The sequence below is a fragment of the Dendrobates tinctorius genome, unplaced genomic scaffold (genome assembly GCF_039654945.1).
Source record: "Dendrobates tinctorius isolate UK_male_01 unplaced genomic scaffold, ASM3965494v1 ptg000046l, whole genome shotgun sequence".
Classification (NCBI taxonomy): Eukaryota; Metazoa; Chordata; class Amphibia; order Anura; family Dendrobatidae; genus Dendrobates; species Dendrobates tinctorius.
In genome coordinates this window covers 43,866,884-43,882,313 of record NW_027361714.1, presented here as the reverse complement: position 1 = coordinate 43,882,313, position 15,430 = coordinate 43,866,884, and the positions used below count along the sequence as shown (strand labels likewise).

Genomic DNA, 15,430 nt, shown 5'->3' with positions numbered 1-15,430 from the left:
GTACCATTAGAGTCAGGCAATCATTAAAGTATTATAAGGCAGCACTTACATGAGTGATAAATCTGTGTGTGGCGTCCCCATCGCCCCAACGCGCGTTTCGCTTCTTCGTCAAGAGGCGAAGAAGCAAAACGCGCCATGGGGCAACAGAGACGCCACACACAGATTTATAGGAAGCAACAAATTCCAGCGGATTCTTCCTACTTGGCAATTAAAATCCATTTTATTATTTCATCTTTAAAAAATATTCCATTTAGCAGAAATCCTTATTAAACACAGGGGGATCAGATAAAAAGGGCACACTGCTGCTTTATGCTTGCAAACAGCACGTTTCGACCTTCTTAGGTCTTCTAGCGTATACAAGTTTTTACTGATTTGAGTTTTAGTGCATTTAATTTAGAAAATGTTATTCCATATAGTTTGAAAGGAGTACCTGTCATCCGGTTTCCCTTTATAAAGTAGGGCCAGCACCTCTAAGCCCTCTTATTACAGCATTCTAAGATGCAGTACATGTAAGGGAAAAGACCGGACTGCGAGTACTTGCTTGCCGGGACCGGAACTGTTGAGGCTGCATCCCCTGTTTCCTGGGGGAAGGAATAGGGGACCGGACAGGCCCCATGACCCAGGAAGAGGGGGCATGTTTAGTCAGAGAACCCGGCCGGAAGCTGAGGTAGAAAGCGCGCAAAGCTGTTGAGAGGCCCCCCGCCGTCAGCGTGCGAGCAGCAGGGCAGGCAGCTCGCTCCGCCCCCGAACCGCTGACACACTGACGGAATGCAGCAGACAGACCCGGTGACCTAGAGACAGTTTTGGCGCTTGCAGGCGGCGTGCAGCAGGCTGAGAGGAGTGGTCCGTCCCCAGAGCATTGGAGCTGCGCAGGCATGCGTCCGTTAACCCCCGCCACCAACCGTAGGGACTTGAGAGAGATAGAGGTGCAGGGTGCCCGGTGACTACCAGAGAGCAAGGTGCCATACATTCCATGTCCATGAGTACAGCGCACGTGCCACATAAGAGAAACCGGGTACGGGACAAACACTTGCACTCTGATTTGCCAGTTGATACTTGCTGGACTACGTTGGACTCAGACAGAGCTGCGGCCTTAATTGACTCGGCCGCATAAACTTATGGACTAGGGGCTCAGTGGAAGGTACCAGAGACCGACCACTGCTTCCAGAAGACGGATCCTCGTGTCCTACAGGGCCTTCTTGAATAAGCACTGCGCCAGCCGTTGTTGGCGCTATTGACTTCCCAGCAGAAGTCACAATCTGAGGAATTTCTGCCGTTATCTGATTCATTATTCCTTAAGTCTGCATATCCTTTGCAAAGTGAACCTTGTATTCCCTCATTTAACTGTTTACCTCCCTGCGTGCAGTCTCCCAATGTTAATTAAAATTGTTAACCCTTGCTCTGCATCCCGCAACCTGTTACATATATATGTCCCCAATATGCTCTGTAAGGGTCAAAAAAAGCTTGTATTATACTCACAGATGCTTTGGTCCAGCCTGATGGGCATCTCTGATCCTGATCCAGTGCCACCTCTCACTATCGCCGTTGTTCTGCTTGCGTCATATATGTGACATGTCCTATGTCATTCACAGTGTCCTCCATTGCGCTCCTGCCTAGCCACTCTTCTCTTTGCCCTGCTGAGGGCAGAGCAAAGTACTGTAGTACGCATGCGATGGCTTTACCTACATTCGGCATTTCCTGCGCATGTGCACTACAATAATTTAATAAAGAAGATGCCTGAGCAGTAGCGCGATGGAAGACTGTGAATGACGTAGGACATGTCTCCCACATGAAGCAAGGAAGGAGGACATCGATCATAAGAAGAGGCGTAATATCAAGACCAGTGACGCCCATTGGACTGGACTGCGCCGTCTAAGTATAATAAGAGCTTTTATTATACTCACAGAGCGGATTGGGGGGGATATATACAGCATACCAGGATGCTGTAACAGGGCTTACAGTTGCTGGCCATACAGGTACCTTTTTATTAAAAAATTCAGCTTTTCAATGTAAAAACGTACGCACTTCTCAGTATGCTAGTGAGAAATGTACATGTAGTATTCTTCTGGAAAATATCTAAATTATTTGCAAAGGATGTACTTTTACTTTACATGCACCGCTGCTACAGTATGTCTTCATTGTGGCCAGACTTTATAAAAAGGTGACGCTTGTGTGGCAAGAGCCAAGCCCCAGACGTTTGTGGTTCGGAAGATAAAAGTTATTAACTAAGCAGGCTTTCTAACCTTAAAACCAATTGTGGTTACAATCACAACTATGACACACAACTGAAATGTTCTCAGGAGAATGTGTCCTTATTTCTTAAGTACAGTCGTTATCTATGGGGTACCTTTTTATCTTGGGTGTAATTCTTCTCTTAATTAATAGACGTAAAAGTAGCATAGGTTCTTTATTACCTAATTTTATAACTTTTCTGCACGTAGCATTATGGAGTGTTTATTATGGTGTGGGAATGGTTTTTGCCTAACAATGTGCATAGCTAACAATCCATCATAAAGGAGAACTCCTGCATGACCATATTTTTTATAAAACATTCCTTTGGGTTTTACCTTCTGAAAACTCACTAATTTGGCCAGTGAAATTGACTGAATTATTATATGAGATCTTATTCTCATGTAATTAAACTGGTTTAGTTAAACAGCATGAAAATAAGCCAGTTTGCAATTGACTTGCATTTTCTATCCTCTGACATTCTCCTGCAATGATGGTTTTATCTTTCATAGTGCACAGCTTGTTTCCATGGAGCTTGGCCACCTGTGCTTTCCAATACCCTGGCCGAGTTACATTCCAGGAGAGGGGTTAACTCCTTAACATACAAGTCAGTTCTGTAATCAATTGGTTGATAAGCAGCCAACTACTGTACAGTATAGCTCACTCTCAGCTCTCATCAATCCTGTAGAATCATAATTCCCCAACATCCCAGCATCAGCAGTTTCCAGAACAGTTCTCCTAATCTCCGCTCTCACTTTTCTGAGCCTTGTGCTTGTTCAAAGGCACTGTTATCTCTTTATGTACAGTGAGTACAGAAAGTATTCAGACCCCTTACTGCCATTGGGCGGAATAGTACGTCCAATAGCAGTTTCACCTGCTTTGATGTGGGCTCCGTCAGTTAGCCCATCTTAAAGCCAGGACATGTCAGCTGTTTTGAACAGCTGACGTGCCTGCAATAGGCGCAGGTGGAATTGCGATCCAGCCGCGCCTATTAACGAGTTAAATGCCGCTGTCAAACGCTGAGCCCACCAAAACTCTCAGCTCGGACAAGTATTTTGGTATTGTTTTTTTGGCTGATATGCATTGCCTTTTGGCCTGCAAACATGGTGTGTATTATGGAGCACAAAGTTTTGGTCTCATTTGACTAGACTATATTATCCCAGTATTTCACAGGCTTGTTTAAATGTTGTTGAGCAAATTTTAAATTTTTCACTTTGTTTCATTGCAGCCATTTGGTAAATTCGAAAAAAGTTCATTTTTTTTCTCATTAATGTACACTCTGCACCCCATCTTGACTGAAAAAAACAAATGTAGAAATTTTTGCAAATTTATTAAAAAAAACAAAACTGAAATAACACATGGTCATAAGTATTCAGACCCTTTGCTCAGTATTGAGTAGAAGCACCCTTTTGAGCTAGTACAGCCAGGAATCTTCTTGGGAATGATGCAACAAGTTTTAAATACCTGGATTTAGGGATCCTCTGCCATTCTTCCTTGCAGATCCTCTCCAGTTCCGTCAAGGTTGGATGGTGAACGTTGGTGGACAACCATTTTCAGGTCTCTCCAGAGATGCTCAATTGGGTTTAGGTCAGGGCTCTGGCTGTGCCAGTCAAGAATGGTCACAGAGGTGTTCTGATGCCACTCCTTTGTTATTTTAGCTGTGTTTAGGGTCATTGTCTTGTTGGAAGGTGAACATTTGGCCAAGTCTGAGGTCCAGAGCATTCTGGAAGAGGTTTTCATCCAGGATGTCTCTGTAGTTGGCCGTATTTATATTTCCTTCAATTGCAACCAGTTTTCCTGACCCTGCAGCTGAAAAACATCTCTGTAGCATGATGCTGCCACCACCATGTTTCACTGTTGGGTTTGTATTGGGCAGGTGATGAGCAGTGCCTGGTTTTCTCCACACATACAGCTTAGAATTATCACCAGAAAGTTCTATGTTCATCTCATCAGACCAGAGAATCTAATTTCTCATAGTCTGGGAATCCTTCATGTGTTTTTTTTTTTTTTTTTTTTTAGCAAAGTCTATGTTTGCTTTCATATGTCTTGCACTGAGGAGAGGCTTCCGTCTGGCCACTTTGCCATAAAGGCTTGACTGGTGGAGTTCTGCTGTGATAGTTGACTTTGTGGATCTTTCTCCAATCTCCCTACTGCATCTGTGAAGCTCAGCCACAGTGATCTTGGGTTTTTTCTTTACTGTTCTCACCAAGGCTCTTCTCCCATGATTGCTCAGTTTGGCTGGACGGCCAGGTCTAGGAAGACTGCTGGTGGTCCCAAACATCTTCCATTTAAGGATTATGGAGGCCACTGTGCTCTTAGGATCCTTGAGTACTGCAGAAATTCTTTTGTAACCTTGACCAGATGTGCGCCTTGCCACAACTCCGTCTCTGATCTCCTTGGCCAGTTCCTTTGACTTCATGATTCTCATTTGCTCTGACAAGCACTGTGAGCTGTGAGGGCTTATATAGACAGGTGTGTGAAAATCAAGTCCTAGGAGTTTAAACACAGCTAGACTTCAATGAAGGAGTAGAACCATCTCAAGGAGGATCATAAGGAAACGCACAGCATGTGACTTAAATATGAGTGAGCAAAGGGTCTGAATATTGATGACCATGTGATATTTCAATTTCAGTTTTTCTTAATACATTTGCAAAAATGTCTACATTTCAGGTTTTTTCAGTCAAGATGGGGTGCATAATGTACAATAATGAGGAAAAAAAATGAACTTTTTAGGATTTACCAAATGGCTGCAATGAAACAAGGAGTAAAAAATTTAAAGGGGTCTGAATACTTTCTGTACCCACTGTAAATATATTGATAACAGTGTAGACTCAAAACAAGCAATGACAGAAAGTGTGTAGGAGCAGAATGAAGCTACTCTCCAGAATTGTCCAGCAATGAGGAGTGGTCAGTCCCCCAAGCAACCAGGATACTTCATAGCTTTGAACTGGTCAAGTGACAGCTTGAGAATACCCTTTTAATGTAAACTTACAAGTAGCTATTGATGTTCTAGGGTTGGGTCTGAGGGGATATACAACTGTTCTGTATTGTTCAAGGGGTTGTGAAAGCATTGTATCCCTTAAACATGGGATAGATCACAACTTGTTGATGGGTCAAAGCCTGACCACTGGGACCTGCAACGATCAGCAGAATGGGAAACAGTTATCATTGATTTAATTTAGCGGCAGTGCGCAAGCTCGAACTGCACTCCATCCAGTTTCTATGGTTTTTCTTGGCTGTATCCAGTAGCCCCAAAGAATGAATGGAGAAACACAGGATCTTGGGAACACTTGCCCCTGCATGCATCCTATGTCTATCCTATAGCTTTTGGTCACAACTTGATCCATGTCTGTCTCCCAAAACTGCTTATACCTGATGAAGGGCAGAGTCAATGACCGAAACATTCTGCACTCACTTTTGGAATGCAAATACATTTTCTATCTAATATCTGAGTGATTAGTTTTTTGGATTTACAGCAGGAGTGGGGAACCTCAGGCCTGTGGGCCGTTATGACTGACCTTTTATCCAGCCCCGGGCAGATTTCTGAGGACCTCTGTACTTGGCTGGCAGCTGTATTTTGATCGCCGCTGGCCTGTTAATGTCTTCTTGCCCTGTGGACATGGGCACGCAGTGGTCACTACTGAGCGCTGAGGGGCATGCTGTGAAAGATTACTTCCTGAAACCAGTGCCAGCGTCAGGATGTACTTTGTGTGAGGAGATAGCTCGCAACTTGTACGGCCCCCGAAGGATGATATAAATTTTGAAATGGCAGAAAAAAAGATTCCTTTTCCCTGTTTTACAGTATACAACGGCTGTGCTCCAACTCACACGATCACATCTGGAGTGCCGTGGTTTATACAGAAATTGTGTGAAGTCATACGCAATCATTAGAACACATGAAAATAAGAAACTTATGTAATAGAACTTATCAGGGAAATCCAATTTTTTTTTCTCTACCGGGACTGATCGCTCATGCTCGAAATTCTTGGGTAAAATTAGTATTCGGTGAAGACAGAAGTCACATTGCTGAGATTAGTTGCTGCTGATGTGATTTTTTGTGTAGATGGGGAAGACTAGGGAGGAGCTCTGCCTCTAGCTCCTTTCTTTTACACTTCCCTCAACCCTCTACATAGAATCTTATCAGTAGCAACTGTCATCTCCGTAATATACAAATCTGTCTTCATTGAATACTGATTTTACCCGAGAATTGAGAATTTTTTAAATGAAGGATCAGTCCAAAAAAAGTGGATTTCTCTCATAAGATACATTACAAAGTTTATTTTTGAGTGTACTATTGTTTTATCTCATAGTTACTCATCTCAGATGATGTGTCCTTATTTACAATACTTTTCAGTGCATTTCCTATACCATTAATTAATTCCATAGTTATAAAGATGTTCTATAGGTTCTGCTCATTACAAAGAAATAAGCTTAAGGGAACCAAGTCGGTGCAATGATTGTTGTCAAATTCCCAACCTCCCACCACCTAACATTGCAGAGTGACAGCAGATGACCGAGCCTGTTGTTGTGTAATGTTTAGAATTCAGGTAAGTTCCATGTTAATGAGGACCTATCCATTATCCGGACATTTCTGCTTTAGTAAATACATTACCCTTGAGATGGTGGTGACAAGTCTTCTTTAATAGGCGGTTTATTGTAGTAGGCGGTTTATTGTAGTACACGAAAAAAGACGTTTCGGTCAATGTGACCTTCTTCAGTTATGAGGAGAATAATCTCTCTAAGGTGATGAGCTTGGTAGTATACAGGAGAGGGGCAAACGTGCCTCAGATGCGGTGTCCACCGCATCTGGAGCACGTTTGCCCCTCTCCTATATACTGACAAGCTCATTACCTTAGAGAGATCATTCTCCTCAATGCCTAAAGCACCATCGTCCTTTCTGATAGATGCCTATAAGCTCTACACAATCTATATACCACACGTAACTGAAGAAGGTCACATTGACCGAAACGTCTTTTTTCATGTACTACAATAAACCGCCTTACAAATACCTTTAAGTTGAGTGCTAGGTTTATATTTGTTGCTTTAACGGTTTGGGAACCTAACCTTAGCACCATCTTGAGTTGTGCTCACGGTGTTCTTTCTATATAAGTCTTCTTTAATGTCTGCCCACAACAGAATTTTCACCCTTAAGTGGGATCCAAGAAGTAGCGTTTCCCCTTGCAGAGAATTACATGTTAAGCATGCCAAGATGAGGAGACTTAAAGCTGCAATGCTCCCCTGTGGAAAATGCAAATTGTCTCTTCAGAGAGGAAGAGGACTAGAACTCTAGTGCCACCTATTGGAAGTAGCATTCCTAGAAGTCAATGTCGACCCTTTAGCCAGCCTTGTCACATGACTTAGGATAAAAGCCAAACCAGAATCTCAGTTTGCAGACACTGTTTCGGGGTACTGCCCCTCTTCAGTGCAAAGTGAGAGATCTGATTTGGCTGTGTGAGAGGCCAAGTCAGATCTCAAACTTTGCACTGACGAGGGGCAGTACACTGAAACACAGTGTCTGCAAATTGAGATTCTGGTTTGGCTTTTATCCTAAGTCATGTGACAAGGCTTGTTAAAGGGTCGACATTGACTGTTAGGAATGCTACTTCCAATAGGTGGCACTAGAGTTCTAGTCCTCTTCCTCTCTGAAGAGTCAATTTTCACATTTAAGTGGAGTAGTGTTTTAAACACCATGGTATTGATCCAAAGCTTATGGTGTTACAACAGATTTGTGTTCTTTCCTTTCATTGTATCTTAAACCAGTGGTGGTCTAGTCATGCACTGTTCAGTTGTGTGCAGGATCCTACTGGGGTACGAATTCAAGTTGTAGCTGCACATATCACTTTTCATTATTCCTCCCTGATCTTGGTAAGCTTGGAATCTGTATGTTCTGAACTTTTGGGGCAGCTAATACAGAACTTCATTTTAGATAACTGATCGTTTTTCAATTTCTGTTTCATTATAGGCAAATCAAAAGAAATGCCTTCTCCAGATATCCAGATTGTTCCTAAAATTGCCAAGTTGACTGTTTCTGGAAACAAGCAGACGATGGGATTTGCTGTTCCAAGGTGTGTGTATAATCATATGGATGAGTGGAAACCACCAAGAGGAATGTGTAATTTTGCTCTAACAATGTAAAGTTGGGGACAGCATGACTGGTCATAATCCATATGGAGCAAAGACCATAGGGTCTAATGGCACTTATAGTATGAGCTCTTATGCTACAGGAGTCACAGCAATGGGATGCTCTGCATCTCACTGTGTATGTAGGAGCAGCACAGGCTACTAATAGTAAGAGGTGAAGAACTCCTGGCTCACAATCTCTTTTCAAGTTTTTCCCAAAGATGTTTGATGGGGTGGAGGTCAGAGCTCTATGCAGACCAATTCTTTTCTTCCACATAAAGCTCGCCCAACCATGCTTTCATGGGCCTTACTTTGTACTTGTTCCACAGTCATTGGGAACAGAAAAGGACCTTCCCCAAATTGTTACCATAAAGTTTGTTTTTTCCTCCCCATCTTCGACGAGCCACTACCTTTTTATTTAAAATCTTTCTCAGTCGATATACCATGTTTCCCTGTAAATAAGACGGGGTCTCATATTTTTTTTTCACCAAAAGATTGGTTAAGGCTTATTTTCAGGCGATGTCTGAAAAATCAACATTTATTCAAATCTAATCATGTCATCACAAGCACACACAGCACATACACAAGTGTGTGTATATATACACTGCACATAGATACACACTGCACAAATGGTACATGCCAGTGTGTCTTATCTTCTGTTCCTCTAGACTTCCGCAGTTAAAGGACCAGTTGGTGACGACATGGTCACATGACTGTGATGTCGCCAAAGGCCCTTAAAAAGTCTTAACCTCGGAATTAAAATGCTGGGGACCGCTAAGAGTGTGGGAGCCCTGGCCAATTGCTCAGTTACACCCATTCCCTCCGAACGTTGGCCCTTCTGGTAGCGACGGCTTATTTTTGGAGTAGGGCTTACATTTTAAGCAATCTTAAAGATCCTGTAAAATCGTGGTAGGTCTTATTTCCTGGGAAACACAGTAGCTGCATGAGGGCTTGTTTTTTTGTGTGGAATTGGTTATTTTTTAATGGCAATACTAATTTTACAGTAAGTTCACACGTACCGGAACTCTCGCGGAAATTACTGCGAGAATTCCGGAATTCCATTCCGCGGGAAAATCGCATTTTAAATTCCCGCCATTTTCCCGCGGAAAAACTAGCATTTTGCAAGCGTAATTAGCTTGCAAAATGCTAGCGTTTTCCAAGCGATCTGTAGCATCGCTTGGAGAACTGATTGACAGGTTGGTCACACTCGTCAAACACAGCGTTTGACGAGCGTGACCAACTTTTTACTACTGAGGCCGCCTATGCAGCATCAGTAGTAAAAGATAAAATGTAAAAAAAAATAAAAAATGGTGTTATTCTTACCTTCCGACATCCCGCGCAGCCGTTCCCAGTAATCCTTTGCGAAAATGCCCGCGATTACATACGTTCTCGCGGGATCGCGACGTCTCGCGGTTATTCGCGATGACCGCGAGACTTCGCGATCCAGCGAGAACAGACGTCATCGCGGGCCTTTTCGCAAAGGATTACTGGGAACGAGAGCGTGGAGAGAGGCGGGAAGGCTGCGCGGGACGTCGGAAGGTAAGATTAACAATATTTTTTATTTCAAATTCTATTTTTTACAGGGATATGGTACCCAAAGCCCGGAGGACAGTCTCCTCTCCTCCGGACCGTGGGTACCATCCGCAATTGTTCTGCTTACTTTTCGCATGGTGTGCACAGCCACATGCGGAAAGTAAGCGGAACAATGCATTCCTATGGGTGCGGGATCGCCGCGATTCCGCAAAATTAATGAGCATGCTGCGGTTTTTACAGCGAAGCGATTCCGCCGCGGTAAAAACAGTAGCATTAGCACAGCATTGCGGAATCCCATAGGAATGCATGGAATGCTTATTTTTCGCGTTTTCGCGGCAGAATCGCACGGTTAAAACCGCCGCGGAAACGCGAAAAAAATGCAACGTGTGAACTCAGCCTTATGGTTTAGTTTTTTCCAGCATTCATTTTGCAGTAAAATTGACCTGTTAACATGATTCTCCTGGTCAGGTTGATTATGATTGTACCAAATGTAAGTGTTTTTTAATTGTATTCAAGTGATGCAATAAGAAATAAAAAATAGAAATAAAAAAATATAAGAGATATATATATATATATATATATATATATATATATATATATATATATATATATATATATATACATACATTTTTTATTTTTTCTTCTTCTGGCCTATACAGATTGACATGTTCCTTTCCCCGTTCATGATCTGCTAAGTACATAGCATAGTTGACTTGTCATCTGGAACAGGATATGAGCCTAGCTTCTGAGGAAGGATAGAAATGTATTTCAATTGGACAGGTGGGGTGGGTTGAGTCAAACTTGAGAGAAATTGAGAAGAAGGCATTAGTTACAGCAGGAAGATTCTGTAGGTAACAAGTGCAAAGATGACTAATATCTGTGTCCGTTACTTAAATCATTTGGGGTTTTGCATTTTTCTATATGTGAATGGCCGTTACAGTCCCAGCTAGGTTGCACTTCTAGCAGTTTGCAGACTTTTTTTTCTGTGCATCTTAAACTCAGCTGAAATGTTATTTGTTTTATACGAGTCGTACAAGCTTGAAGAGCTGAGACACTATAAATTGATAACATTGAAATAATTTATACTAAACCATGCATGATACAAGAATGGAAAAAAATGAAGTTATAACACAACTGTGCTTTCCACTCAATAGCCATCTGGGCGGCGGAGTTGACTTGATTTTTAAAAGGGTTTTCCACTTTCTAGAACGTCGACCCCCAAATGCATTAAAATGCCTAAAATAACAAACAGAGCAGGTGGTAGTCCTCCCTGGGTATGGCTCTGCCTTCCCGCCACTGCTCGAAAGTTGGCATCAGTGACATGATGTTGACGGCTCTCATTACCGCTGTAGCCAATCACTAAGCTCAGCTGCTGGTGCTTTGTACTTTTGCTGACTCTCAGAGCTTAGCGATTGGCTATAGCAATGATGCGCAAAGTTAATGTGACGTCACCGCTGTAGCCAGAACACCTAGACCTGATCAGTTGCAAATAGCCTGCCCTGGACCCAGGATGGGTGAGTACCTGCTTTGTGCTCTTTTAGCCAGTTAAAGCGGTATAGGGTCCACATTCCTCAAAGTGGGAAAAAAAACATTTACTCTCCCCTGACTTCCCCATACACAGGAATATTATTCAGCCTGGTTAAGCGCTTTAGTGTTCTCTGACAGAGCTGCTGCCAGACTTCTCTGGCAGTAGCTTTTCTCCCGAAGAACCAAAGGATCAGCCACCAGAATTACAAAATGCCGTTCCTGCTCTCCTCCAGCTGTGTGGGGAAAAGTGAGGAGACCCCACTCCCCCATGCATATTAGATTGTTGGTTGATCATAATCAATCTTCTTCATTGATTGACATCCTTTTAACATGTCCCACTCACAGTACAGTTAGTATTACTATTACTGAAGATAGCAATTGAGAATTAAAAGGACTGAGCAATTGCTCTAGCTCTTCAAACTACTTGTTTTGTTATACTTTCCATTCAGGCTGTTCTAGTATAAATTATGCCTAAAATATCCTTCTTTTTATGACTTGTAACAGTGCATCTGAATTGAATGGTCAGGGTGGTACTGTGTGTACGAGGGGCCAGGCTATGGACGACACTATGGAAGAAGCTGACAGCAGTGTGGCATCCCTCAATGTAACTAACATATCTCCGAACTCAGAAGACCTGAATTCTACCCCATCACAAGGGAAAGGCGCCGGCAAATCCAAGCAAAAGATAAATATTAAAGAGGAGCTAGAGAAAAGACAAGGAGGAAAACAGCTGCTCAACCTTGTTGTTATAGGTATAAATGTGAAGATTTTGCATTTATTGCCATTATGTTTTATGTGAAACGTAAAGGTTTTCTAATGAATAATCGTTTTCACCTAAACCATCATAAATGTCTCATTGCTTTGGGTCCAGTGGGACCCCTATCAGCTGGGCTTCCAAGCCCCACCATTCTTCTTAAAAGGCACTAACGATTGAAAGGAGTGATGCATGCGTATCACTGTTGTATTAATTATTTATGGGACTATCGGCCATAGCTGGTTTTACACAGAGCAGATCATTTACGGCCTCATTTACACATGAATAAAAATCAGGAAGGCAGCAACAGATGGAAGATATAAAGGTGTCAATGGATTTTGATTTCAGAGACCAGCATGGACATATATGTGGTTTGGAGTGGGTTGATCTTACTAACAGATTCACTTTTAACTATGATAAATATTTTAAGATAGGGGAACAAAGTCAATTAGATAATACGTTCCGGCGTAGGTGCATAACTCGCTGCATTATCATTGTACACTTTACAATAGTTTAGGTAAAACATAGAAGCTGGAAAGCTGACTATGCATCTTCTTGGCAAACATAGGACTTCCGTAACTGTAGTAGACTAAGGAGTATGGGTGAGTATACATGCTGTGTTCTCCGTTTCTTACTCTCTCTCAATTCAGGTCATGTCGATGCCGGTAAAAGCACTCTCATGGGCCATTTATTATATCTCTTGGGACATGTGAACAAAAGAACTATGCACAAATATGAACAAGAATCCAAGAAAGCAGGAAAAGCTTCTTTTGCATATGCGTGGGTGCTAGATGAGACGGGAGAAGAAAGGCAAAGGTATTTTGTCCTTTACGCGTTGTGTGACGTGTACAAAGGTTTCTGGAGTTGTCTGGGTTACTCATTACCAGGTCAACCTCACAATTGCTTGTCCAGTAGTTTTTATTGACCTGAAAGTAAATTGTCATTAAAAGTGAGCCCATATTTAAGAATCTATAATGCTTCTTAGCATCTATGTACTATAGCTTAGAGACTCCCTCTATGACTTCCATGCGCCTCTTTAGATCATATGTTAAGAGGTTGTTCAGATAAGACGACACTTCTTTTTAACTGGTATCTATTATTCATTTTTGTAACTTTCAATTTTTCTTGCTCTTGTGGTAGAGGGGTAACTATGGATGTTGGCATGACAAAATTTGAAACAAGGACTAAAGTTATTACTCTGATGGATGCTCCTGGGCACAAAGACTTCATCCCAAACATGATAACTGGAGCTGCACAAGTAAGTTGATGTTCTATTCTGCACCCAGTGCTGCGCAGAAGTCAGTGGTTGTCGTCCATTTCATTATTTTCCTATCACAATAGCCATTTAGTACCAGTCATTCAGTCTTCAGCTTCAGAATCCGTCAAAAACTAGACAAACGCCAATATTTTATAGTGAAAAAAAGGAGCAGCTTCAGAAACAGTAGCAAAAGAAAGTTAAAGAAAATATAGAAAACTGGAAATTAAGAGAAACCTGCCATCTCTAAAAATGCTTTTTATTTGCAGATAGAGTAATGTGCTGCAGGTATCTAGCGTTTAAATCTTGTCTGGCTAACTTACTAGAGCAGAGGCTACAGAGAGAAAATGAAGTTTTATTCTCCCTGCAGCCACTTCCTCCCAGTCAGGGCGGTGCAGGGGCTGTTACAGCCAAATCTCAGTACCCAATGAGGGCGCTGAATTCACTCACTGGAACACTGACTGCTCTGCAGTGTATTTGTATGGCATGTGTGCCCAGCTGGTTGTCAATGACCTGCGGTGTGAGAACAGTGACTAACAGCTCTCTGCACCGCCCCAATGACTTGAAGCAGATGGCTGCAGGTAGAAAAGAGTTTTATTTTCTCTCTGTCTCGGTTTGTCTAGTACAGTAGATTGGATTTAAACCTTTGCCTCCCATAGAGGGTTATTAATTTTGGGTCATAGGTCAAAGTAGCTTTCACTGCTTTGTTACCTCCTATGCCTCTAGCTATGAGATCAGTACTCCTTTGAGGATGTATGTAACATTTCGAGGGGACAATGTGTTTTAGATTGATGGCAAACATCTTTTAATACACCATAGAATATGTTTATATTAAATTATTTGTTATGCAATCTTCTAGTTTTTACTGATATTTTTTCCATATGATGATGAATAAGTTAGTTGGTATGCTGCTGTTTTTTTGTCTGCCACTCAGAAAAACGCAGCTTCACCTGTAATACTCCCATTAATTCTAATAGGAACTTTCCAGAAGTTGCGTCCGGCCTTGTAGGAGCAGAGATTTAGGTAAATGAAACTGTTCTGTAGATGGTTCAACCCTAACAAATGTATGACATACCTAATATATTCTTCCCAAAGTTGGAGATGTATAGATGGAATGAGTGAAATCATTGCTATATAGAAACATAAGGAATAAATCTGTAAATCCTTGAATTTAGTGTCTACACTTTTATATAGTGGTTTATAGTTATATTGTCCTCCTGTCTTTTAGGCTGACGTGGCCGTTTTGGTTGTAGATGCCAGTCGTGGAGAGTTTGAAGCCGGCTTCGAAGCTGGTGGACAAACCCGTGAACATGCGCTTCTGGTCCGATCTTTAGGAGTTACTCAATTAGCTGTGGTAGTCAATAAAATGGATCAGGTATGTTATGCAGTCATCATTTCAATGTGTATCTAGTGCCATTGTTGTAACGACTATGGGATCGTTTAAGTGCGTTTACTATTCTAGCAGAATCTCTGTCCTTCTTGGTTTGGCCTAATTTATTCCAGAGCTCTGCTGCAGAAATTCTTCAGATCGTCATCTCTTCAGGTTCTTACATTTAGTTTGCACTTTATTTCAGCTGTGGGCTTCATCTGATGTACTTGTGTGGAGACTATCCCAAAGTTCAGTGCCCCTTACATTTTACTTTATTACTGTCATTTGTGGGTTTTTTTATCAGGTATGTTATGCTGTGTACAATAGAGATGGGGGAAACTGGCCATTGTGTCTGCCAGGCTGCAGTGATGTGGTGATCAGACGATTGCCAACTTTACTTTGAAAAGGGTTTTGTCTTCATAGTACTACACTTTTCAAGTATATAATCTGTTGGTGTCTGGACGGCAGATTGCTAGGTGCAGACCTCTTATAGGTGGCTGAGAATTAAACTGACCAAATGAGCTGGATTGAATGGATGTCCACCTCAAGTAGTCGTCTGTGTGCAGTGAAAGTTCTCTTCAGCTCATCACTACTGTTGATATATCACAAATTGTCAAGATATGCTGTATATCAAGATCCATGT

The 15,430-nt window shown here is 42.0% G+C and overlaps 1 protein-coding gene across 2 annotated transcripts in view; it reads left to right on the top strand.

Moving 5' to 3' along the window:
- Window positions 1-15,430, top strand: part of HBS1L (HBS1 like translational GTPase) — a 146,486-nt gene that overhangs the window by 93,194 nt on the left and 37,862 nt on the right. For both annotated transcript variants that reach the window (XM_073575853.1, XM_073575851.1), the window contains 5 exons: window positions 8,192-8,294; window positions 11,914-12,161; window positions 12,814-12,979; window positions 13,304-13,421; window positions 14,647-14,793. In XM_073575853.1, the coding sequence (XP_073431954.1) occupies window positions 8,192-8,294; window positions 11,914-12,161; window positions 12,814-12,979; window positions 13,304-13,421; window positions 14,647-14,793 (782 nt within the window). The remainder of the gene's footprint in view (window positions 1-8,191; window positions 8,295-11,913; window positions 12,162-12,813; window positions 12,980-13,303; window positions 13,422-14,646; window positions 14,794-15,430) is intronic.